Source organism: Lissotriton helveticus, chromosome 4_1, assembly GCF_964261635.1.
Source record: "Lissotriton helveticus chromosome 4_1, aLisHel1.1, whole genome shotgun sequence".
Taxonomy (NCBI): Eukaryota; Metazoa; Chordata; class Amphibia; order Caudata; family Salamandridae; genus Lissotriton; species Lissotriton helveticus.
The window spans coordinates 1,402,057,358-1,402,084,535 of record NC_136063.1 but is presented as its reverse complement, the minus strand read 5'-3'; the positions used below and the strand labels follow the sequence as shown (position 1 = coordinate 1,402,084,535).

General features: G+C 47.3%; 1 protein-coding gene across 4 annotated transcripts in view; it reads left to right on the top strand.

The window, feature by feature from the left end:
• LOC144829128 (tyrosyl-DNA phosphodiesterase 2-like) overlaps window positions 1–27,178 on the top strand; it is a 239,853-nt gene that overhangs the window by 188,253 nt on the left and 24,422 nt on the right. For all 4 annotated transcript variants that reach the window (XM_078687949.1, XM_078687946.1, XM_078687947.1 and 1 more), the window contains one exon: window positions 14,291–14,461. In XM_078687949.1, coding sequence (XP_078544075.1) covers window positions 14,291–14,461 — 171 coding nt within the window. The remainder of the gene's footprint in view (window positions 1–14,290; window positions 14,462–27,178) is intronic.

Sequence of the window (27,178 nt, the reverse complement as noted above, 5' to 3'; positions counted from 1 at the left end):
ACTACCAAGCCAATTCTTTACTGGAAAGGAAACAAGCTTCAGGGGACCGGTTTCTGGCATTGCAGCCGTCTTCGGCCCGGTTTGCTTGAATCCTGATGGTGCAGTGAGCAAGGGACTCATGTCTGAGCATACCCTGCCAGAAACCAGACTAATTTGCATGTAGCCAGGTTCTGAACTGGGATGGTGCAGTGAGCTAAAACACGGTGATGGATCAAGCCCTGATCTGTTGACTGGGTAGGAGTGTTCTGATTAACTCAGATACCCTGTCCATCACCACCCCCTTTTTGAATCGTTTTGGCCACCACAAGTGTGGAAGGGTATGCTCAGATGTGAGTCCCTTGCTCACTGCACCATCAGGATTCAAGCAAGCCGGGCCGAAGACGGCTGTAATGCCAGAAACCGGTCCCCGGAAGCTTGTTTCCTTTCCAGTAAAGAATTGGCTTGGTAGTTTGGTCTGCCCTGTTCCCATGATGCACTGGGCCAGGGACAGACTAATTTGCATGTAGCCAGGTTCTGAACTGGGATGGTGCAGTGAGCTAAAAAACGGTGATGGATCAAGCCCTGATCTGTTGACTGGGTAGGAGTGTTCTGATTAACTCAGATACTCTGTCCATCACCACCCCCTTTTTGAATCGCTGTGATTAATCTGGTCTGCCATCAAGCCTCAACACTAGCTTACTCTCAGGAAGGGTCTCAGTTAAAACATAGCACCTACCATACAGTGTTACACTGCCACATAGTATTATTTAGACATCTTTCCAGCCATCTAAGAGCCTGTTGTCATTTAATCACAACCTTCTGGCCTCTGTGCCTTATAGATGCATTCAGGAATCGACCCACTTCTGCACCATACTATCATCTCACACCGCAACTTGCTGTGCTAACTATGGGAGAGCACACTCTCTGAAAAGTTGCCTATTTTGAGTCCTGATGCCCCTGCAGGCACTGCGTTCCTTGCTTACAGCTGCCTATGCACAAATTCTCAATGTCCAGTATGTGGTATCCATGAGCTCAATGCCCAGACCTGGGAGCCAATCCATTCAGAAACGGTTGAGCCACTTGACATCTCAGGGGGAAATTTTCCAAGCTTTGCAATAATCAGCTCTCCGTTTGTTAATAAAATAAAAACACAAACCCTTTATGAGCCCTCAAACTAAGGGGATTACACTGTTGTGACTATTTATGCAGGTAAGGGTTGATGCAGCATTGGCATAGGACATACAACCTATTCATTTGATCATAGTGGCAGTACCCCTCAATCATTTGTCTTTACTCAGGTCAGATGGGCCATATGGTAGGATTCCTGTTTGAGCTGCAATAACTACATTGAGCTGAATGATAAGCATATATTTTGCTTGTAGGTGTTTGCATGTTTAAGCCTGGGAAACTTCTGGGAGCTTGAGGGACATTGCAATAATATGTAGACACACATCTGTGGGAAGTGCAGTTTTTCTAATTGATCTCATTTCCATCCTGAAATAATCTCTTCATTAATTTGATTAAAATTGCCAGTTAATTGTTAAGGGTTATTTGTGATTCAGGGTCAAATGTAAGCGGGGGACACTAGAGAACATCAAAACAATTACACAGCCTCCATTGCATATGCGTCGTGTAAAAAGTAGGTTGTAAGACCTTTCTAAAGTCTTATTCAAAGGGGATGGGAGATTTAAGAATTTAATAGGAGTGTAAAGTTTCTATGAAGAGATGTACCCCAAACCATTCCTACCGGTTTTGGGAGAAAACCCATAGGTGTCTAAGAGGTAGGTGTGGGCAGCAGGTGTGGGCATTAGTCAAAACCACATTTGCACAAAATTGTCTGTACCAAACAAACTCATTTGAATTTAATTTGAAGCTGACCCGCAGTACAGCCTGCAGCCATTGAATTAATGTGATACACCCTTTTTTAAAGAGTATCAGTGATTACAGCGCGTAAAATCACATAGCTGTAGATTACATAGCAGTATTCACATCGCTGTTACTTATAGACCACAATGTTTTACCTCATGGTACCTGTACAACGCATTTTTATGGTATTATTTCTAAATGTTTAGATGTGTGTGTGTGTGATATGTGTTTTAAATATTGTTTACCGTCTAAGTTTTGAGGTAGGGGTACCTAATTATTTTAATGTTTTTTTGTTTAATGTTGCGTTTATATACAGTATCTATATTTATGGATATATTTCACTTAAAAAAACAAATGTTAAAGTGACGTTAACATTTTAAACTCAGGGAAACTGAAATTCATCAGTTATGGTTAGCTGAAGTAACTATAATTTTCTTTCCCACTATGCATAGTGTTGTCATCATTGATGTCATTTCAGATGTTGTATTGATATTATCAATGATGTCATAGAATATGTCATGAGTGATGTAATATGTGCGGTTATATACAGTGCATGGCAAGGACGCAAGTTACACTTTTTCCTCTGATAAAGCCTGACTACTCTGAGCCACTGCTATCCACAGCTGAGCTAAGGTTTTTGAAACTAATCTAACTGGACCCAAGTACACCTTGTGAGCTTATTACAGGTTGAGATTGCACAACAACACCACATAATAAACTGCTTTCCGCAGATTGGTGCCTAGCTGTGGGATCCAGAACATGTGTGTTTGCAGGGACATCCGGTTAATAACTTTGAAAAGTTAAAAATCCTCCAACTTGATACCTAGAAGGAAGTGCTTGCAATTTCCAATCAGTTTGCCAAGTTCTGAAATCTCCTTGACACCGTTTGCATGAGTTTGGAAACTTTTCAAAAGTTTTTTTAAAGTTTGTCAACGTTTTTGCAAAGTTGTTGAGTGTCACAAAAAGGATTAGACAACATGAAGATAGGCTTGGCCACTCTGCCCACCCTCAAGATCAATTAATTGAAAGTCTTGTGCAAGGACTGAAACATCAGCTTGGGTGCATCACCAAAAAATAAGAATCTCTAGGGTTTGGGAGGAGGCCAGAGAACTCAAGCACTTTTGGAAAGTGACCCAGGCAGTGGGGAAAAAAATGATCACAGGAGGATCATCAACGAGGAGGAGGGGGATGATGGCACCCTGACCCCCACATTCACCCAAGGCTCCCTTCAACATCTAGCAGTGAGAGGAACTTAACGTCAGAGAGGAGGCCATAGTAAGCCTACTAGATCTGGAGGAGAGAAGATTGGCCTTGAAGAAAAGAAGACTGGCCCATTAGGAGAAAAGGGTCAAGCTGGGCTTGAAGTCCAGAGAGACCGGTGGTAGCAACCAAAAGGATGAGGTAACAGCACGGCCTAAATATGTTGAGGGCAATGACATAGACAAGTGGCTGGCATCTTTTGAGAGAGTTGTCCAGATGAGGAAGGTGGGTGCTCAGCACAGGGTCCTTGTTGTGGGAACTGGTTCCAGTGGTGGGGAGAGAAAGGCTTCTGACATTAGAGGATGGGGTGGCAGAGTCTTACACTCGCATGAAAGCAGCATTTATAGATTCATTTGGTCTCCCCCAGTGGTGTATCGACAGAAATTTAGTAACACACACAAGGGGACAGCACAGACATGGGTGGGCTTTGTGGATGCTTCAGTAAAGGTGTTGGATGGCTGGGTTAACGGTAACAAGGTGGATACTTAAGGAGGGGTCTATAATATGTTGGTTAAAGAGGATATCCTTGCAAATTGTTTATCAGAGAAGTTATTCCAGCACCTGGTAAATTCAAGGCTGTCTAGTCCCAAGGAGCTGGGCACAAATGCAGAAGAATGGATGCGCACTAGGGTACCCAAGAAGTCCCCTAAGAAAGCGGATCAGGCCTCTGTTTAGGGGAAAGATGTGGGCAACAAAGATAAAAAGAAAGAGTCCTCTAAGGGTACCTGAAATAACACCTAAGGGGGTGAGGAAACCGGAGACCCATCCCAGTCCAAGGGGAGGGAGTACTTGGGAAGGAATCCTGACCCTTCAAAGTTTGGGGTGTGTTATGTTTGTCAGCTGCCAGGACACAGGAGAGGTGATTCTGAGTTCCCCAAGAAATCACCCACTTGCGAGGCCTGCCAGAGTTGGCGAACTTCCCTCCAGGTATGACTTGTGCCAGAGTTAGAGGACTTGTCCCACTCTTGAAGGCCTGAGGAAACCAGGAGAGTGGTGGTCCTTCAGCATTACAGACTATTCCTCTTCAACCGGGCCCATGACATCCCCCTATCTGGTCATCTGCAGCTGACTAAAATTTGGGAGTGGTTGGTCATTCACTTTGGTAGGCCCCAGATGTCAGAGAAAGTGAAGGAGCTCTGTCCCTTCTGTGTCACCTGCCAAGGCAGGGGCAGGCCAGAGGGTTCCTAGATACTACTACCTGTCGTGGGGACTCCTTTGAGAGGGTAGGGATAGATATTGTTGACCCTCTTAACACTCAGACTGCATCTAGGTACAGGCTCATCTTTCATCCTGGTGTTAGTGGACCATGCCACAAGGTACCCAGAAGCCACCTCCTTAGGACAGTCACAGAGTATATACTTGGCCTTTGCTCCAGGATGGCAGAGTATATGAAGAGGGCAAGCAAGAATTTGGAGGCCAGCGACAGCTTGTCAAGCACTGTCAAATCCTCCTTGGTAGATAACCATTCAGGGCAGTTGGTGTGGGTTTTGGAAACCGTAGCTTGTAGGGCCCTCCAAGACATGTGGACTGGTCCCACCCCATTTCTGAAAAGAAGGAGGGATAATCCTATCTGCTGGACCTAGGTACCCCAAAGAACTCTCACAGGGTAATATATGTCAACAGTTTGAAACCACACCATGACAGAGCGGACATGGCCGTGCTCATGGTGACCGATGGAGAGGAAGAGGAAGAAAGTGAACCTCTCCCTGACATTCTGTCCAAGAAAGCCAACGACCTAAAGTAGTCCACTCTACCACTTTGACTGACCAGAAGCAAAGGGACTATTACACCCTATTTAAACTCTTTGCGGGTCTGCTCTCCTTGACTCCAGTTCTGACAACTGGCTTCATTATGTGGACACTGGTGACAGCCTGCATGTTCAGAGTAAACTTTATAGGGTCAGTCCAGGTCAAAGCTAGAATTAAGGTTGAGGTTGCCAAGACGCAAGAACGGGAGGTGGCTGAGTCCTCTAATAGTCCCTGGCCCAGCCCAGAGGTGCTGGTGCCCAAAACAAACCCAGAATGGAGGAAACCTGAGGTGAAGTTCTATGTGGACTACAGACGCCTGAATGTTGTCACTGACTGATGATCATCATTCATTACATGCCACTACACATTACTCATTATATAAAGCTATCTTGAAATTCAATGTATTAATCTGTGTATTCCCTCTAGTAACTCACAATGCAGAACTGTTTACAATGTTCTTCCCTCCTTCCTTATCACAGTTGCATGTTCAGTTCAGTTCAGTTCAGCACCTGATGCGAGAGAGCGATTAGCCGATTTCAGCAAGGAGCACTAAGTCCATGCAACGCATCACAGGTACGAGAAGGAGGTTATGAGGTTGGGTGTGAACAAAATGTAAAGGTTTAAATGTGGAGGTAGTGGGATAGATAAAACCGCACTTTTTAACTGAACGTGCGACTGTGATAAGGAAGGAGGGAAGAACATTGTGAACAGTTCTGCGTTGTGAGTTACTAGAGGGAATATGCAGAATAATACATTGAATTTCAAGATAGCTTTATATAATGAGTAATGTGTAGTGGCATGTAATGAATGTTTTACAAACATAAAGCCTAAATGTCGTTGTTTACATTTGTAGTGAACCCCTGAAGAAGTGCGATGAAATAGCCTGAAATGCATTGGGACATAATCACTACTGAGGATGTTATGAATGTTTCCTGCCTTAGAAAAAGGCCCGGAGGGGCATATGAATGAAATGAAATGAAATGGGGTTTTGTAAAGCGCACTTCTACCCGGAGGTCTCGTAGCGCTAAGGACGGGTGGGCAGAGGTTGCCGTCAGCCTGAGAGGTTACTGGAAGAGGAATGTTTTCAGACGTTTGCGGAACTTGAGTAGGTCTGGTTCGCTACGTAGGGTGAGGGGCAGGGAGTTCCAGTCAGAGGCAGCGTTCCGGGAGAATGAACGCCCCCCCCCATATCTACTGCATCAGAATAAAATACATATTGTTTTTTTCATGTGACAGAGGAAAAGAATGGAAAAGTGAAAATTGGAATAATCGAATAAATCTACAAAATTGATTGATTTGTGGAATCTTTTGTGCAACGCAGGCAGAAAAAGCTGTGCTCCCGGCATGGGTGCGATAATACGTTCCCTCTAACTGATCATGGATTTTGCTTCACGTGGTTGGAGGGTTGACCACGTCTCCGGGATGCACGCAATATACAGTTTCAATTGAGTTAAATGGAGAAAATTATGAAAAAAGTTGTGCACTCTCTCAATGTGTGATATGTCACTGTCTGATGCTCACCCCATACTCATAGCTGATGAGCTCAAAGACAAGTTGGGGTCTGCCAAGTACCTAACTACATTCACTTTAACATCAGGATACTGGCAAATAGCCATAACGCAAAGAGCCTAGGAGAGATCTTCATTTTCCACTCCTCAAGGCCACTTTCAACTTAAAGGGATGCCCTTTGGTTGGACAGCTGCTTCTGAACATGGGATTAGGGAAGTGTTGGCACAGGTAAATGATGAGGGCAAGATCAATCAGTTGCCTTTATTAGGTGACTCCTCCCCAAAGAACAGCATTGGAGTGCCATTGAGATTGAAAGCCTTTGCTGTGGTTTGGTCCTTTAAGAAGCTGAGAACGTACTTGTTTGGGACTCACTTAAGAGTTCAAACTGACCACAAACCTATCAGGTGGCGTATGTAGATGAAAGAAGAAAAACCTCAAACTATTGAGGTAGTCCATTTCCCTAAAAGGTGTAGACTTTACAGTGGACAACAGACCAGGGCCTGAACATGCCAATGCAGATAGCCTTTCCAGGTTCTTCCACTTAGATGATACCTACATGGGTGCAGGTTATTTGCTTATAACCTTTTATCTGGAGGGGGCATTTAAGGAAATGCCTCTTTTTCCATGATCACCTCCAGGTTTTTGGACTGATATTGGCTGTTTTTCAACACTGAAGGTATACAGAGGCCTGCTAAACAGACCTCAGTGCCATTGTTCTGATTGGTTAACCACAATTTGCATGATTTAACTTACTTATAAATCCCTGGTACCTAGGGCCTGTAAGTTAAGGCATCCTTAGTGGACTGCAGCACTGATTGTGCCACCGTTAATGTGACAAAGCAAAATGTGACTCCCAGCCCGCCATTGCTGGCTTGCAGAGCAGTTTTTGACTGTTAACTCGACTTTGACATTTGAAGGCATGGCAAAACCCAGAGTCTCCTATTTAATATTTATAAGTCACCCCTGAGGCAGGCCTACTGAGCCCTAAAGGCAGGGTGCATTATATTCAACAGTTAGCCATGTTGTTCTTAACTTACATGTTCTGGTTTTAAAAACTCCAAGTGAGCTTGATGCTCAATCCGAATTTACTGCAACTGGCAATTTTAGTAAGTAGCCTCTTTGTTGCCCAAAGTTTTCTAGTGACCGTTTATGGTTTATGGCAATGAGACAGCCTTCCTGGGGCGAGCTGGTAACGGCACTCTGAAAGTATCACAAAGGACCTGGCATTGGAAGACGTGTGACCTCTCCCTGGCAAGAAAGCCAAACAGAGTGTGAGCCTAAAAGGCGAGCTTCAAAGAGGAAGACGCCTTTGAAGACCAAATGAAGGACACTCATGAGAGTGGCTGCTTGTTTTTCTTTCTGACAGGTTGGCATCCAGGACAGAGAAGGGGAAACTATTTTCCCATCAGCGTGTAGTCCCCAGGTAGCCACACCTCTGGGATGGTTTAGGGAATTCCACAGTGCAAGAGAAACGTTTTGCCATGTTGGGAGTGGGCAGAATTGTTCATTCTGGGCAAGCTTGAGGCCTCACTTCCCAAGTAGTTGTCACTAGATGGGTGTGAACCTGGCCGCCCTTAGGCTGGTAGTCATGGCGTCTCCAGAGGGCACAACCTGGCCATAAAAGTGGCACCCAGACTTCAGATAGCTTTTGTACTTGAGAGAGGACGGAAGGACTGCCCTGCTGTTTCTTTGACCCAGCAAAGAGAGGCTACACCAAAGACTGGACTGCACCTGCTGCTCCATGGGCTAGCAAAGAGAGGGCTGTGCCTGTGAAGCCCTGCTGTAGGAAAAGTAATCCCGAGCCCCAGACAGAAATTGTGTTTCCAAGAGTCATTTGGCTGACTTCCTGTTACAGCTACAGGGTCACAAAAGCTGAAGATGTCTGCTGTGGTGTGTTGGTAGCCAAGAACGCCTGGCTGTTGAAGTGCAACCTGGTAGACAGAGCCCTGATCCTCAAAAGTTGCACCGAGTCTGCTGGACCGCGGAGAGTCATCAGTGTGCAGTTCGGTTGACCGGCAAGATAGTTAACACCATTTGCAGGGAGGCACTGGTTTCACTGTAACCGAGACCAGCAGGCCAGTGGCAACTCGTTTTTGGCTGAACTTCACCCAGAGTACAAGGGACATAGACCTCTGAGGCCAAGTCACCCCACAGGTTTGTGCACCTAGGGTTGGCCACAGGGAGACCCCTGTCACCGGATCAGAAACCTGTATCTTTTGCATCAGGACCACTCCATTAAAGTCAATGGCAGTTCTCCCATAGAGCCTATGACTGTGAGGTAACTGTCCAGTAACTGGACCTCTTGGTCATGCTCCCTGCCACATTTGTATTTTGCAACGTTTATTAATTTATTGTGCTAAGTGAAAAAGCAGTGATTTATTGTTCCTTATTGTTCCTTTGAAAATTCACATCTCCATAGCCCTCCTGTGGATTTTTGTCAATGAGGTGTCTGTTTAGCAAAAAAAAAATACAACATATTTTTATAAATTGGTGCCTTGTTTTTCTCTTATTCAACTACTTCTCTACTTCTTTTTACACTTGTTCCCTTGATAAAACCTGACTGTGCTGAGCCACAGTTACCTAGGGTTGAGCTGAGGGTTTTCTGATAGCTCTTACTGGACCAGCACAGGTAGTGAGTTTATTGCACAATGATGTAACACAACCACACCATATAATAAACCATTATCCTCATAATGGAGTTATATTATCATACTTTTTATCCACATACAAGATCCGAAGATTTCCCGGCTGGCACTGGATGTATTTGGATATAATAAAAGTAGTAGGTGCAGTGAGACTATTTTTATTTTTTAAGATATTGGTCAACATTTTTGAGTTGAAGTCTACAAAGCCATATCCCAGAGGAAAACATCTGAGAAGTATTTATTGTTGCAATGCTTGGAATAATTGTTATTTATTTCATCAATTGGCACAAGCAGACATGTTAATTTACAGCTACACATTAGCTGCACTAAGCGTATTTCAGCAAATAGACAATTAAAGCAGAAAAAGCAATCTGCAAACCATACCCAAAAGGAGTGTGAACGATTAAGTAGAAGGGACGCCATTCCATGGAGCAAGCTTGTTTCAGAAACCCATGCTGTCCACTACATTGCGTGCGTTTAGTGTGCCAAGTTAGAAAGGGGCTCCAAACTTGCCTAAATCTGATTGATTTATCCCTTACCCTAAAGGTAATCATTTGCAGGATCGCCAGAGTCTGTCTTGCCAGGCATCAGTTGATGGTTTATCAGGAGACTTCCATTGTGGGTCAAGGTAATAAAGGCATCCATGAGTAATTGACAAAAGCACAAGTGGGTTAACTATGATTATAAGTCTCATCTAGTGTTTGGCCCCAACAGAAAAAACAGAAGGCCCAATGGTAGCTGGGTTTCAGAGTGGAAAAGCACCTCATTCCAAAATATCTGTGTAATTTTTCCATTAGCACATCTTCTAAACGGGTGCAGCACCCCCAGGAACCTGTAGGGCATGTGTTAAGTCTTTCCAGGTAATTCTTTATTACTGTTTTCTTCCAATTGGACACACATGGAGTCTTTTCATGCATGGACCAATACTGCTGTCATTTCTCCTCAGGGATTACTCCAAGTTCATATATTTGCAGCTGGGCCAATTTGGCCTTGTTCATAGAGGAGAGCAGCAGAACAAATATGCTCTAAAGGCCATTATATTGTTGGGTAAGGGTAAGGTGTTTCAAATGTGGAATGACTCTCAACCCTTGGGTTTCGAATACAGATTGGGTGATTTAGTATCTAATTTGGGAAGAACTCTTTTCAGGTGACAAGGTCAAGGGGAAGAGTCCCCTTGTATAAGGAGCAAAGTGCTTGCAGCCCAACCATCTGCTATGACAGGTATGCTGAGCTTTTATTAAGCATGAGAAAAAACACTGTATTATGTGGAAGCCCAGCATCCAAATGTAAATTGATGTGTCTGTAATATACAGTAAAAGACTGTGTTTGGGGTAGTGATGGGGTGGTCAAAACTAAGCTACCTAGCCGGAAGTGGAATGAGAGAAATATCCTTCCAACTAGCTAGAGATCATAGTCATCACTTTAAAATGTGCATATATACAATGTCTAAACAGTTTGAAAGTAAATGCAGAAAAGTAAGATTGTGCTCACCCTTGGGGTTGGACAAATACTCCTCGCAAAATAAGGGTATCGAGCCTTAATAACAGTTTGAGAACATTAATTGACTTACCCATATTCCCCTTACATGAGGCAGAAAATGTCGGCTAAGTATTTTTCCAAGTTAAAGCACAACATTTGAAAAAATCAATACTCTGTGAAATCTTTCACTTTTTCTTCCCACTCTGCTTGAAAACACTCCCACTCGAGCACCAAGAAGCTACAGTAATGATGCTGGCATAGTCATGTACCACCAGCATGTAACAGTGAGAAGTAACATACCTTTGACCGCATGCCTGTGCATTACTGGTTCACGGTAAGGACACTTAACTAAAGTTGGGCTAAAGGGCACAGTTAAAGGTAATCAAGATACAGTGTAACCCAGTACCCATCTTTTGAAATGAAAAGAAACTGGGGCGTGGCCAAGCGGTCCAACATGGCAGACGCGCTTTAGACGAGCTCCGTGGGCCCGTCCATAATCCTTCTATTATCCTGCCCATCAGCACGCATCCTACCCTCAGGCCCCCTCCTGCAATGCTCCCCTGTATCCAGTGTGTCCTGTGGAGTGGCTAAATAGCCGAGTCGTGGCTGGGGTGGCTGGCAGTGGCACCATGTGACGATCGGCAAAGCAAGGACTGGGCCTGCGCCGCGCTGCTGTTCGTCATGACATATCCGACGATCTTGCGCAGGGCTGCCCCCTGGGTTGGCTCGCTGGCTGTGGAGGACTGCCCAGCATCAGTTGTGGTGGCGACCATACCGAGAGGCAGCCGCGAACGCTGGGGGTGAGTCCTGGCCATCCGGGCACCATTGAACAGGGCCTTGAGGGTCTGGAACCGGGTGCAGCCTATTGTCAGTGCTGGCGGCCCTTACCTGACTAACAGACCTGCTGGTGTCGGTGGCCGCATGTGAAGGTTTGTGACTGCTCCAGAGGGGGCTGCGACTGGGGGTGGCGTGGCGGGTCCGGAGTCTGCCTCAAAAGTGCCACGCCTGAAGGATCAAAGGGGTAAAAAAGGGGGTGGTGATGGACGGAGCATATGAACTAATCAAACACTCACACCCAGTCAACAGATCTGGGTTTAATCCATCACCGTTCTTTAGCCCACTCTGCCACCCAAGTTCAGACATGGCCATATGCAAATCAGTCCGACCCTGTGCCTCATGGGAACAGTCCAGCCCGAACTGCCAAACCATGCCTTCCCTGGACCGGATTCAAGCTTCCTAGGACCGGTTTCTGGCATTTCAGCCGTCTTCAGCCAGGCTTGCTTGAATCGAGTGGCAAAGTGAGCAAGGGACTCACGTCTGAGCATACCCTGCCAACTTATGGCGAACAAAGCAGTACAAAAGGGGGTGGTGATGGACGGAGCATCTGAACCAATCAAACACTCACACCCAGTCAACAGATCTGGGTTTAATCCATCCCCGTTCTTTAGCCCTCTCTGCCACCCCAGTTCAGATATGGCCATATGCAAATCAGTCTGACCCTGTGCCTCATGGGAACAGTCCAGCCAGAACTGCCAAGCCATGCCTTCCCTGGACCGGGTTCAAGCTTCCTAGGACCGGTTTCTGGCATTTCAGCCGTCTTCAGCCAGGCTTGCTTGAATCCAGTGGCAAAGTGAGCATGGGACTCACGTCTGAGCATACCCTGCCAACTTATGGCGAACAAAGCGGTACAAAAGGGGGTGGTGATGGACGGAGCATCTGAACCAATCAAACACTCACACCCAGTCAACAGATCTGGGTTTGATCCATCATCGTTCTTTAGCCCACTCTGCCACCCTAGTTCAGACATGGCCAAATGGAAATCAGTCTGACCCTGTGCCTCATGGGAACAGTCCAGCCCGAACTGCCAAGCCATGCCTTCCCTGGACCGGATTCAAGCTTCCTAGGACCGGTTTCTGGCATTTCAGCCGTCTTCAGCCAGGCTTGCTTGAATACAGTGTCAAAGTGAACAAGGGACTCACGCCTGAGCATACCCTGCCAACTTATGGCGAACAAAGCGGTACAAAAGGGGGTGGTGATGGACGGAGCATCTCAACCAATCAAACACTCACACCCAGTCAACAGATCTGGGTTTAATCCATCACCAATCTTTAGCCCACTCTGCCACCCCAGTTCAGACATGGCCATATGCAAATCAGTCTGACCCTGTACCTCATGGGACAGTCCAGCCCGAACTGCCAAGCTATGCCTTCCCTGGACCAGATTCAAGCTTCCTAGGACCAGTTTCTGGCATTCCAGCCGTCTTCAGCCAGGCTTGCTTGAATCCAGTAGCAACGTTGGAACCCACTGCATCGGACGACGTTGCCCCCAGGCACCACTGAAGTGGGTGAACTGCAACCTGGATAGGTCCAGTGGTGTGCTGATGATGCCAGAAAAAGTATCGGGTGTGCGATTGTGGCAGGTGGAACAGGTGGAGGGTTGAAGTTGGGGCCCGATCAGAGACACCACAGTGGCGGGGCCTGGGGCTGATGGCATTGGCCCACTGAATCGAAGGAGCGGGGGTGAGCTTACACCGCTGTGGTGAGTGTGCGGCATCCCCATGTTGCCCCATTACAGCTAAAGAGGGGGTGGCTTGTTTGTGATTGTGCCCCTCCAGAGTAAAACAGTTCTCCCTGAGGCCCTGCATGTCTCCTGGGGTAGCCCCCGCTTGGAGGTAGCGGGGTGAGACAGAGGTGTTGCTGGTTCGAGATCCTTCGACCCCCCCCCCCGGCACCCCTTGCGTAGATGTGAGGGGAGTGTGAGATAGTGGACTTCCTGGAGGGTCGCACGCGCTATTGGAAGTTGAAGGAATGGACACTGATGGCCGGTGCTGTGCCCTCTAATGCCCTTCCCTTCTGGGCCTTAGCTGAATTCAATTGAAAGTGCGCAGGTGACCAACACACTTGCTTATCTGCGATTCAGGAGAGGCACCCTTATAATGTGGCTTTACAGCATTGGGGAGCGGGGCTGGTCAGAGGCACCCGCTAGGGGGGTGTGAAGGTGCTTGCACGCGGAAGCGGGCGGACTAGGTTTGGTGCGGCCAGTGTGGGGGTTGCCGTCACGCCTGCCTTCACGCCAGCCTAGAAGGCAACAGATACCTGTATTTACTCCAGTGGGGACTCCCTGCCCTCTAGGTGACACTACTACTACGACGGCGGACTAAGGTACGTTCACGGCAGCCTGCAGATCTCCCGTTGGCTGTCTCCCAACTACTGCCATTGAAAATGACTATAGATAAGCAGCAGGGCACCAAGTGGAGTACACTGGATCTCTATGCTGGGTCTGGGGCAAGGCGCCAGAGTCGACGAGCCAGGTCTCTACCGGCCCAGATAATGCTTCATTGATGGCAGCAATAACGCAGTCACATGAGGCGTTGGAGGCTACAATCGGAGCGGGGGGTCGGATGTTATGCTCATTCATCAAGATCTTTGCAAAGTGGTTGACAGAATAACAGTGGCTGAAACTCACATTTCAACCGCGGAATTGTTTGTAACTAATGTAGGGCTCTTGCCGTTTTCATATCTACAAGCTACAATTTTTCTTTTTTTTAATATTCTAAATGTTTGGGGTACTTACTCGCACACATTGACTTAATGAAGAGTGATGGTATTTGGACTAAACAAGCTATCTGTTGCATGGTTTGTATAAATATACTAAGTGACATTTATCATGCAAACAATTGGGCCTTACCTATTAAGTCAGAACCACAAAGCCAAAATGTTTACATCCCGCAAACAACTTGAAGATGCCTCTGTTAAAAATACAGATCAATTGTAACTAAACACATACAACGTTTTTTTCTGTCAGGCAAATGTATCTGGTAAGAACCTGTGCCTTATGACGTCTCATCTGGAGAGCACAAAGGAACATGCTAAGGAACGCTTAAAACAACTCAACATTGTGTTAAAGAAAATAAATGAAGCTCCTGAGTCTTCCACAGTCATATTTGCTGGGGATACCAATCTCCGAGATAAAGAGGTAAATGATGCCACTGTATTTGTTTATCAGTTTCACATACTTTGTTCACACTCTGTAAACATTAACTCAGGCAATAGCCCCCATAAAGTTGGTGCTGCAACTTCATTTCAACAACTGGGAAAAGATTAGTACTTTTGGTAAATATGGCCCCTTGTTGTCATTAACTCGTGCACATTTGAAAAGATCTGAGTATTATATATTAATGTTTTCCAAGGTCTTTAGCATACTGCTCTGATAGCACTCCAAAAAATAATTAGACACTGCCTTCACAAAATAGTTAGTTGGGGCAGTTGTAGGGTATTAGAGGAGCAAATACTTGTGGGGCATGTCCTGCAAACATACAAACAGACTATTAACATTTTGGTCTGAAGGACTAAACTTGCAACAAAATGTAAGAAATTATGATTGAGAGGTATGTTTTTGCATGGACCATAAGCTGCAGTGACCATAGGTTGCTCTAATAGAAAGGTCCCTGTTTAATGACAACTGCCAGTAAAAGAAGAGACTGAGTGGACACTGCCTTTAAGGCAATGCTCAACAATACTTTGCAGCATACAAGCATACAGGAACTACAACAAAGAGCCCAGTCTAGCATAGCTTTGCCAACAGAATGTGATAGCTCAGCAGAAGATGTTTCCATGTTGCAAGACAGAGATGTCTGAGATCTGTCCTCTTATGTTAGGATCATCAGCCAACCAGTGTCACATTAAGAGTCTCTTCTCGAATTGTACATCGTTTTACAGGAAGAACCAAAGGGGTAGTTCTATTCTATTGTTTTAATCATATTCCTGCTTTGATCAACATGGATAAGTTGGGGAACCAGTTTAGCCATCCTCCCTGCTAGAATGCAGACAAAAATCTTATCAGCAGGGAGATCGGTTGGTATGACTCTGCTTTCCCGGGGTCTCTGGCTGGTTTTAAAATTAAGACTATGCATGCTTCTTTCATTGCTTCTTGAACGTGTGTCTTCCCCATATAGACCATGTTAAACAGGTTCTCCCAAACTGGAAGGACTTCCTCTATTAACACCTTCGCTGCTAGGCCTTTTCCCCTCCTGTGCTAAGACTTTTTTGGGCTATTTGGGGTAGTGCGTGCATACCTTTTTGACCACATAAAGTATCCACACCAATTTTACGTCCTTTTCTTCCAACATCATGGGGGTTCTAAAGGTACCCAGGGTTTGTGGATTCCTTTGGAGGGGTCCCAGAAATTAGCCAAAATGCTGTAAAATATTTGTTTTTTTCAGAAAAATGGGAAAAACGGGCTGCAAATGAAAGCCTCTGGGTTTTTCCCTGAAAATGTTTTCAAAAAAGGGGTTGTGAGGCTGAAATCACCATTTTCCCAGCTTTTAGGGAATGACAGTCTTTTGTCAGAGAACCAACATTTTTTACACAGTTTTGGCATTTTTCTGTGCTTTCAACCTCCTTCCTGTTAATGGTAAAAATGAGTATGAAAGCAATAATGGATCCTGGAAAGCTATACATTTTAGAAAAGTAGACAAAATTCTAAATTCAGAAAGGGGTCATTTGTGTAGATTCATCAAGGTTTCTTTATAGAAACTAAGTTAAATATTAGAAAAATTGAAAATTAGTTGGAAAAAACAGCCTTTTGTGTCAACGTTTTCACCTGTAACTTCTTGTAACTATGACAGCTTTCACTGCCCCACCCGCTTTGTGGCTTTTTAATTTTAATATTGTATATCGTTACATCCGCTGGACCTTCCTAGTTGTTGCGATATATAGGACTTGTAGGTTCACCAAGAAGCAGACGAACCCAGAATCAAAAACTGAGTAGCAATTTGCAATGGCTTTTTATTATGTACCGGGTATATAGCAATTATTGTGCAAAAATGTATACATGGAAAAGTCGGTATGAAAGACACCTATGTATTTCTGAAATGGGTACAAATTATAGAGTTTAGAAACAGTACATATTTGCACATTTTCAAAATTGGGAATACTCATACTAGCATGAGAATTATTGGTCATTTTTCAAAATGACTTCTTTTTTACACAATGTCTTTCATTTGGAAGGCAGAAATGCATCAAAACTCAATAGGTAATAACAGTTGCTTTACAAATCTGAATTACCCTAAGTCTCCCGATAAAAATGGTACCTCACTTGTGTGGGTAGGCATAGTGTCCACGACCGGAAAGGGCTCAAAACCCAACGTGAACACACCACATTTTCGCAATGAAAATTTACCCTTTTTTTGCGAAGTGTGTAGCTGTCGTTTTTTAACCCTAACGCTGCCGGCACCTAGGGAAACCTAGCAAACCCATACATTTTGAAAACTAGACACCCAGAGGAATCCAGGATCGGGTGATTTGACTGCCTGCCACCAGATTCTGTTACCCTGAATCCCTTGCAAACCTAACAAATTGTCAAGTGAGCCAAATTTTCCCACATTTCTGTGGTGGAAAGTTTTCGAATCTGCGTGGATCCACACATTTCTACCCACCCTGCGTTCCCAAACGTCTTACAAGAAAAACGATACCTCAATTGTGTGGGTTGGCCTAGTGCCCGCAACAGGAAATGGCGCAAAACGCAACGTGGTCACACCTCAATCTCGCAGTGAAAAATTACCCTTTTTTGGCAAAGTGCATAGTTTTAGTTTCTGTACCCTAGCTCTGCCGGCACCTAGGGAAACCTAGCAAACCTATACATTTTTGTAGACTAGACACCCAGGGGAATCCAGGATGGGGTGACTTGACTGCCTCCCACCAGATTCTGTTACCCTGAATCCCTTGCAAACCTAAAAAATTGTACAAAAAAACAAATTTTTCCCACATTTCTGTGGTGGAAAGTTCTAGAATCTGCGTGGATCCACAAATTTCCACCCACCCCGCATTCCTCGAAGTCTTCTGAGAAAAATGGTAACTCACTTGTGTGGGTCGGCCTAGTGCCTGCGACAGGAAACGGCGCAAAACACAACGTGGTCGCACCTCAATTTCGCAGTGAAAAATGACCCTTTTTTTGCAAAGTGTCTAGCTGTTTTTGAACCCTAGCTCTGCCGGCACCTAGGGAAACCTAGCAAACCTATACATTTTAAAAAACTAGACACCCAGGGGAATCCAGGATGGGGTGACTTGACTGCCCGGCAATGTCAATGTTGCCTCAAAATTTTTTTTTGGGGCCCTTGCCTGTCGCGGGTACTTGGGCCTCCCACACAAGTGAGGTACCATTTTTATCGGGAGACCTGGGGGAACGCTGGGTGGTAGGAAATTTGTGTGAGCCCGGTGATGCCACACTTTCCCACACAAAAATGTGTGAAAAAACAGATTTTTTCATCTAAAATTGAGGTTTGCAAGGGATTCTGGGTAAGGGGACATTGGGGGATCCACGCAAGCCATACCTCCTTGGAAGCCCCTGGGTGTCTACTTTCCAGAAATGTGTGGGTTTGGTAGGTTTCCCTAGATGGCCATCGAACACTGGGCCATAAACCCAGGTGACCCCTCTTGCAAAAGCAGGTAGTTTTGAGATAGGCAATTTTGATGTTGTCTCACTACGTTTTGGGCCCTTGCCTGTCGCTGGTACTTGCGCCTCCCACACAAGTGAGGCACCAATTTTATTGGGAGGCCTGGGGGAACGCAGGGTGGTAGGAAATTTGTGTGAGCCTGGTGATGCCACACTTTCCCACACAAAAATGTGTGAAAAAACTGATTTTTTCAGCTAAAATTGAGGTTTGCAAGGGATTCTGGGTAAGAGGACTTTAGGGGATCCACGCATGCCATACCTCCTTGGAAGCCCCCGTGTGTCTACTTTTCAGAAAAGTGTGGGGTTGGTAGGTTTCCCTAGATGGCCGTCGAGAACACAGGGCCAAAAACCCAGGTGACCCCCCTTGCAAAACCAGGTGCTTTGAAGATAGGCAAATTTGATGTCGCCTCACTACGTTTTGGGCCCTTGGCTGTCGCAGGTACTTGGGCCTCCCACAGATGTGAGGCACCGTTTTTATCGGGAGACCTAGGGGAAGGCTGGGTGGTAGGAAACTTGTGTGAGCCCTGTGATGCCACACTTTCCCACACAAAAATGTGTGAAAAAACAGATTTTTTCAGCTAGAATCGAGGTTTGCAAGGGATTCTGGGTGGGGAAACGCAGGGGGAGCCATGCAAGTCATACCTCCCTGGAAGCCCCCTGCTGTCTAGTTTTCAGAAATGTTTGGGTTTAGTAGGTTTCCCTAGATGGCCGCCGAGTACGGGGCCAAAAACCCAGGTGACCCCCCTTGTAAAACCAGGTAGTTTGGATAGGCAAATGTGATGTCTCCTCACTACGTTTTGGGCCCTTGGCTGTCGCAGGTACTTGGGCCTCCCACACAAGTGAGGCACAATTTTTATCGGGAGACCTGGGGGAACGCTGGGTGGTAGGAAATTTGTGTGATGCCACACTTTCCCACACAAAAATGTGTGAGAAAAGTGATTTTTTTCAGCAAAAATCGAGCTTTGCAAGGGATTCTGGGTAAGGAAACGCTGGGGGATCCACACAGCCATACCTCCCTGGAAACCCCGGGAGTCTAGTTTTCAGAAATGTGTGGGTTTGGTAGGTTTCCTTAGATGGCCGCTGAGCACGGGGCCAAAAACCCAGGTGACCCCCCTAGCAAATGGGTGGCTCCTCCCCTGGACTACAGTGCGCATGGGCATCGGCTCCATCCCCAGATTGTTTTTTTCCGCCATTGGGTTCGGATGTGGTCTCGACGTCTTTCTGTCGAAACCGAGAAAAAACTTACTTTTAGCGGCCAAAAGGCCTCGATTTTTTGCGTCGGTATTGTTTGCGCACGGTCTCGAGTCTTCCGTCTCTTGGAGCCGGAATAAGCGGAGTTTTCTTTTGCTTTCTGGACTTTGAGGCCTTTCTCATCGCAACACGACTGCAAAACTTTTCGGACATGGAGCGGAGCCCGTTTAAGTACTGCCCGCTTTGTGGGTCCAAGTACCCACACATCGATCTACACCCCGTCTGTAACAAATGCCTTTCGCCTGACCACGACGACAGCAAGTGCAAGGCATGTGCACAGTTCCGCTCAAAGAAGACTCTCAAGCTTCGGCGCGCGGTGCGCATGGAAGCTAGACAAGCGGCCCCGGATCCGGAGAACATCTTCGGAGACCAGGAAGAAGAGGACCAGGGTCATCATCTTCAAATCTCCCCACCCGAGACGGAGGTCAAGGCGGATCCGGGAGACGACGACGGAGTCGTGGGTCAAGGCCTTGAATACGTCGACGAGGTAGGGGACGACGATGAGATTTATGGGGCCGCGGCAGATAGCTCGGGGGACGAGCTCTGCCCCGAAGGTTACGAGGATACCGACCGGGTCACGGGATCGCCTGTTGGCCTTACCCAAGACCCGTTGCCGCAAGCCACGGCCCCGCCTTCTGGCCCGGCCACGGACTTACTTGCCGAGCAGATTGTTTCGAAACCGAAACCAAAACCATCGGGATCGACAACACCTAAGATGGCCGACCCGAAAACGAAACCGAAACTTAAGGACTCGAGTGTCCCTAAGATGGCTGCCGTACCGGCAGAAACGACTGTGCCCGCTACTCCATCGACTCCGTCGACCTCCGGTCCGCAGAAGTCGAAAAAGTCCGTCGATTCCGCCGCTGCAAAATCGAAATCGACGCCAGAGGAGGGGTCCTCTAAGAAAGATGGTCGGCACGGATCGACAGCTGCGCCGCCGTCCAAGCACGCCAAAGCCAGCTCCAAGGAGGCTACGCAGGCGCACGGATCGAAGACTGGCACGTCGACGCCCCGGTCCCAGGAATCGGGGTCGGTGACGACGGGATCCGCGCCCAAAGCGCACAAGGCCCACAAAGACGTCGGATCCGAGGGAAAGATCAGAACATCCTCGACGGCGCCAAAACAAACTGTGAGTGAGACATCCCTCATCGCCGAATCACTAAAGCGAATCAGGGAGAAGGCCTCTGCTCCGTCGGCTCCGATACCATCGCCGCAGCCGCAAAAGGACAATCCAGCAAAACCTTCTGGGAAACTTCTCTTTATTTTGCCGCCGAAGGAGGCGCCGAAGGCCTTTTCCACCAAATCGGCACCGAAACAGGTGATTTCTTCACCGGCTGGCCCTCTTCCACGTCGGGTACTCGACTCTGAAGAAGATTCAGAGCATTTCATCGACGCTGACACAGGAAAACTGACCCTCTATAAGAGGAAAATCACTTCGGAGTCAGTGGACTCATATGTCATCCCACTGAAGAAGAAGAAGGTGCCCCTTGATGCTTCAGGCCTCATGGAACCTATCCAGCCTCCTCCGAGACGGAGCCCTACTCCCTCACCAGAACACTCTGCGGGTGAGGGGTATGATGAGGACGAGCAATACAATTTCCCTATCAATGAACCTGATGCACAACAGGATTCATATGATGACACTGGTGACCAAAGCGCCCAAAGTGTGGGGCAGGACCCGCAGCTCTTTAATGCACGTGCATCCCCAACTGAGGATTCAGCAGGTTTTCATGCACTACTCGAAAGGGCAGCAGCCAATCATGATGTGGACATGCATGCGGACCCGGTTGAGGAAGACTTCCTTTTCGACACATTTTCAGTCTCTGAAAGGACAGTAAAGACTCTGCCTATGCTTAAAGGAGTCCTCAAGCATGCTGGGGACATATTTAAGGAGCCTACAAGAGCAAGAGTGGTCAATCCACGTATTGAAAAAAAGTACAGACCTGCACCTGCAGACCCCGCATACATTCGGGGACAGTTGCCACTGGACTCTCTTGTGGTCGCCAATGCCAGGAAACGTGCCAACTCCCAAACCACGGGTGAAGCTCCTCCCCCGGATAAGGAGTCTAAAGTGCTAGAGGCAGGGGGCAAAAGAGTAGCTGCGCAGGCATCAAACTTTTGGCGCATTGCCAATACACAGGCACTCTTAGCGCGTTACGATAGGGCGCACTACGACACCCTAGAACAGATTATACAACACCTGCCTCCACAGTTCCAAGAAGGCACTAAACTGCTTATTGAGGAAGGGAAGCTAATCTCAAACGCAGCTATCAAGTGTGCCCTTGACGCAGCAGACACAGCTGCTAGAGCTATCAACACTAGCGTTATGCTGAGACGACAGGCGTGGCTACGCATCTCAGGGTTTAAACAGGATATTCAGACAACCATTCTTAATCAGCCAGTCAATCCTGATAGTCTGTTTGGTCCAGATGTTGACACCACCCTAGAGAAAATAAAAAAGGACACAGAGACTGCTAAGTCCATGGGGGCCCTACAGTCACAACAGTTTCGTGGCAGCAATTTTCGTCGCTCAGGTGCACGTGGAGTCACCAGAGGACAAATGGGTCAACAATCTCAGTTCTCAAAAGGTGGAGCACAATCCTCGTTCACGAAACAGAACAAGGGAGGTTACAGAAACAACAGCAACAGAGGTCGCGGCAGAGGAAACAACAGCTCCCGCTCCTCTACCCCAAGCAAACAGTGACTCTCTGTCACTGCCCCCCGACCACTTAACACCCGTCGGGGGGAGACTGCAGCAGTTCCTGCCCGTCTGGAAAAACATCACCACAGACAGGTGGGTGCGACAACTAATCCAGTATGGTTATTGCCTAGAGTTGAAATCCACTCCACCCAACATCCCGCCAAGGCAAAGACCTATGTCCGCAGAGCACTTGCTCTTATTGCAGCAGGAGGTAGTGGTGATGCTGCAAAAAGGCGCAATCGAGCTCGTGCCGGTGGGAGAAGAAGGTACAGGGGTGTATTCCCTGTACTTCCTTATTCCGAAGAAGGACGGATCTCTCAGACCCATTCTAGATCTACGTCCCCTCAACCTGTACATACTATCAGAACATTTCCACATGCTCACTCTCCAACAGATTCTTCCCTTGCTGAACCAAGGGGACTTCTTAGCAACCTTAGATCTCAAGGATGCTTATTTCCACATTCCACTACACCCGTCCCACAGGAAATACCTCAGGTTCACTATTCAAGGCAAGCATTACCAGTTCAAGGTGCTACCCTTCGGAGTCACCACAGCCCCAAGGGTGTTTACCAAGTGTCTGGCGACAGTAGCAGCGCACCTCAGGAGGCAGAACATCCATGTCTACCCCTACCTAGACGACTGGCTCGTGCAAGCCAAGTCGGAGCAACAGTGCGCCGCGGACATGTCGGCTACAATTCACCTTCTTCACAATCTGGGTTTCTCGCTGAACTACCCAAAGTCGCATCTACAACCAGCACATGTCCGGCAGTTCCTAGGTGCGACGATCAACACCCTGACGGCCATGGCTCAGCCAAACCAAGTCAGGATAGACAGCATGCAGTCTCTAATCCAGAAGTTCAGACCACAACACTCGCTTCCAGCGAGAGTGTTCATGCAGTTGATAGGCATGATGGCCTCCTGCATCTTCATAGTCCCTCACGCACGGTTACATATGCGCCCGCTCCAGGAGTGCTTAGCGAATCAGTGGACACAGGCTCAGGGGCAATTGACAGACCTAGTGTTGGTTACCAGTCGGGCATACGACTCTCTGCATTGGTGGACTCCACACAACCTTTGCAAGGGCCGACTGTTCCAAGAGCCTGTGCCGCAGATTACCCTGACAACGGACGCATCTCTCCAGGGATGGGGAGCTCATCTGCTCAATTACACAGTGCAGGGACTATGGACGACGCAGCAACAAAAGATGCACATCAACTATCTGGAACTGATGGCAATCTTCATGGCGATCAAGTCCTTCATTGTACATCTGTGCAACAAGGTAGTGTTAGTCCGGACGGACAACATGACCGCGATGTACTACATTCAAAAGCAGGGAGGCACCCACTCGCCACAGCTGTCTCATCTGGCTCAGAGCATGTGGAAGTGGGCCATTCAGAGGAACATTTTCCTCATGGCAGAACACCTCCCAGGGAAGGACAACCAGATGGCGGATCTGCTCAGCAGGTACAGCCATCAAATGCACGAGTGGGAGATACACCCATCTGTCCTCCACCCGTACTTCCAGCAGTGGGGTCATCCGGAGATAGACCTGTTTGCCACAAAAGAAAACGCAAAATGCCAACACTTTGCCGCCAGGTTCCCTCACCCACAGTCGCAGGGGAATGCGATATGGATGAACTGGTCAGGCAAATTTGCGTACGCTTTTCCGCCAGCCCCTCTGATACCGCTGGTCGCAAGAAAGCTAAGGCAGCACGCGATGACTCTCATCCTAGTTGCTCCAACGTGGGCGCGCCAAGCATGGTACACCACGTTCCTCGAACTATCAGTGGTGCCGCATCAAAGACTGCGCCTCACGCCCAGTCTTTTAACGCAGAACCATGGAGAAATTCAGCATCCAGATCCGCAACAGCTCAACCTGGCGATCTGGCTCCTGAAGTCCTAGAGTTTGGATACCTTAACCTACCTCCAGAATGCATGGACATCATCAAGGAGGCAAGGAAGCCAACTACCAGAGCATGCTATGCTGCGAAATGGAAGTGTTTTGTCATTTACTGTACTGCCAATGACATCAACCCGCTAGATGCATCTATCCCTGACATCATTTGCTATCTGTTGCATCTTTACAAGTGCAATCTAGCGTACACTTCCATTCGGATACATCTATCCGCCATAGCGGCTTACCTTCAGAACAGGCAGCACCTCTCTGTCTTCAGAGTGCCTGCCATTCAAGCCTTTCTTGAAGGCCTGAAACGAGTCATTCCCCCAAGAACACCACCAGCTCCGGTGTGGAACCTCAATGTGGTCCTCACCAGACTGATGGGACCACCTTTTGAGCCACTGCACTCGTGTGAACTCCAGTTCCTAACGTGGAAAGTGGCTTTCCTAATAGCTATTACGTCACTGAGGCGTGTTAGTGAGCTACAAGCGCTCACAATCCAAGAGCCATTCATTCAGATTCATCCAAATAGGGTAGTGCTACGCACTAACCCCAAATTCCTTCCGAAGGTGGTGTCACAGTTTCATCTCAACCAAACTATTGACTTGCCAGCATTCTTTCAAAACCCACAAACGGTGGCGGAAAGAATGCTCCATACCTTAGATGTACGGAGGGCGTTGATGTACTACATAGGCAGGACACAACCCTTTAGAAAGACAAAACAACTCTTTGTTGCCTTCGCACCACAACACAAAGGCAACCCTATTTCCAAAGCAGGAATAGCCAGGTGGATTGTTAAGTGCATCCAGATATGTTATCAAAAGGCCAAGCGCACTTTAACGATACCCCCAAGGGCGCACTCCACACGCAAATTGGGGGCATCCATGGCTTTCCTAGGGAACATTCCTTTAGAGGATATTTGCAGAGCAGCCACGTGGGTTACACCACATACCTTTACAAAACACTACTGTGTTGATGTACATTCCAAGCAGCAAACTGCTGTAGGACAGGCTGTTCTCAAAACACTTTTTCAGGTTTCTGCAGCTGGCACAGGCAACCGCCGCTGATGGAGGGACTGCTATGTATTCTATGCTAAGATATGAATTTAGCAGCCCACATGCCTCGAACTGAATATGCTACTTACCAGTATGCATCTGTTCTTGGCATGTAGGGCTGCTAACATTCATATCGCCCGCCCTCCTCCCCGGTGCCTGTCGCAGCTGCAGATAGACTATTGTATTTATTCATTAGCATGGACATCCTTTACACTTTTCACTCCATCTTCTGCCACAATGGCGAAAAACAATCTGGGGATGGAGCCGATGCCCATGCGCACTGTAGTCCAGGGGAGGAGCCACCCATCTCAGGATACTTCGAAGACTCTTCCAGGACAACAATGTGCGATCATCCGGACCCAACACTAGGCGGCGATCTAATGCTAAGATATGAATGTTAGCAGCCCTACATGCCAAGAACAGATGCATACTGGTAAGTAGCATATTCATTCTGCAGCATGGGAATTTTGGCACAATATTGCAAGGAAAATATGACAGACATTGTGAGGTTTGCAGGACATTGTGGATAAAATAACGTGTTAGAATTCACCAGAGAGACATCACCATGTACTCCCATTTGGTAGGTTATTCTTAGGTGGAATGTACACCTTGGCAGAGAGACTAAAAAGACAAAGATTCCTGCACAGCCATCTATTCCTCAAGCACACACACATACTGGTTGGATTTGGCACGAGGGCGAGTGATGGTTCAGTATATAACATTTTATTAAGAAGATATTTCACAAAAATGAAATGCACTGTCAATTAAATGGACAAAAAAAAAAAACCAGTGACTCCCAGCTCGTGAGCTGTAAAGCCACTGCAAGGCCCCAACCGCTTTACAGGCCATTCACACACCTTTCATACTTGATACACAGAAGACCATTCACACCACCAGGCACGAAAGCACACATCACAACATTCATAAAAAGGGACAAGGGGCACCCTGCTTTAAAAATACAAAAAAGACAAATATTACTGCACAGCCATCTATTCCTCAAACACACAGACATACTGGTTGGATTTGGCACGAGGGTGAGTGATGGTTCAGTAAATACAATTGTTTTAGCAAGTGATTTCACAAAAATGAAATGCACTGTTAATAATTGAAAGGACGAGAAACTGAACCATTGACTCACAGCTCGTGAGCTGTAAAGCCACGACAATTCGCCAACCTCTTTACAGGCCATTCATACACATTTCATACATGTGACACATACAAAACATTCACACCGCCAGCCGCGGGCCCATCACATTACAACACTTCCACCAGCAGACAGCGGCATTCAAGGGCCCATCACTTTTACACGCCCACATTTCTGACACAGCAACTACACAAACTGATGGATTGCATGGATTGGCGCTCAGCTAGCAGTGTGTGTAGTGACCAGCATCAAGTCACTACTCACACACCGCCAGCCGAGTGCCAGTCCACGCACACCGCCAGCCAAGCACCAGTCCACGCACACCGCCAGCCAAACGCCAGTCCACGCACACTGCCAGCCAAACGCCAATCCACGCACACTACCTGCCAAGTGCCAGTACAAACACACTGCCAGCGAAGAGTCAGTACAAACACACCACCAGCCAAGTGCCAGTCCACGCACACCGCCAGCCAAGCACCAGTCCACGCACACCACCAGCCAAGCACCAATCCAAACACACCGCCAGCCAAATGCCAGACCACACACACCGCCAGCCAAGCACCAGTCCATGCACACCGCCAGCCAAACACCAGTTCACGCACACTGCCAGCCAAGCGCCAATCCACGCACACTGCCAGCCAAGAGCCAGTACAAACACACCGCCAGCCAAGCGTCAGTCCACGCACACCGCCAGCCAAGCACCAGTCCAGGCACACCGCCAACCAAGCACCATTCCCAACACACCGCCAGCCATGCACCAGACCACGCACACTGCCAGACAATCGCCACTCCATGCAAACTGCCATCACATTTAGGATTTTTTTAATATAAATAAGAAAACACAAACAAATTGCAAATTGATACAAATCTACTAACACAACAACTAAAACTAAATACACTACACAAATGCCAACCTTGAAACTGAACTCAAATTATTAAACAATAGAGGCCAGGCAGTTCACTTTACCACTCATGGATGCTCCCAAAAAATTATTTTGTGTGTGGTACATTCTAAAACAAGCAGGCACGCACAGCCCAGGGTTAGAAGGAAACTCGGGGCAGTACATGCGAACCTCCTTCTGCATACCTCTTCGCCAACAGACTCTACATCTCCTACTGGGAAAGTCTTTTGAGGATGTAGGGTGAATGTGATCAGGAAAGTGGCGATCTTTCAATCTAGCAACATCCACTA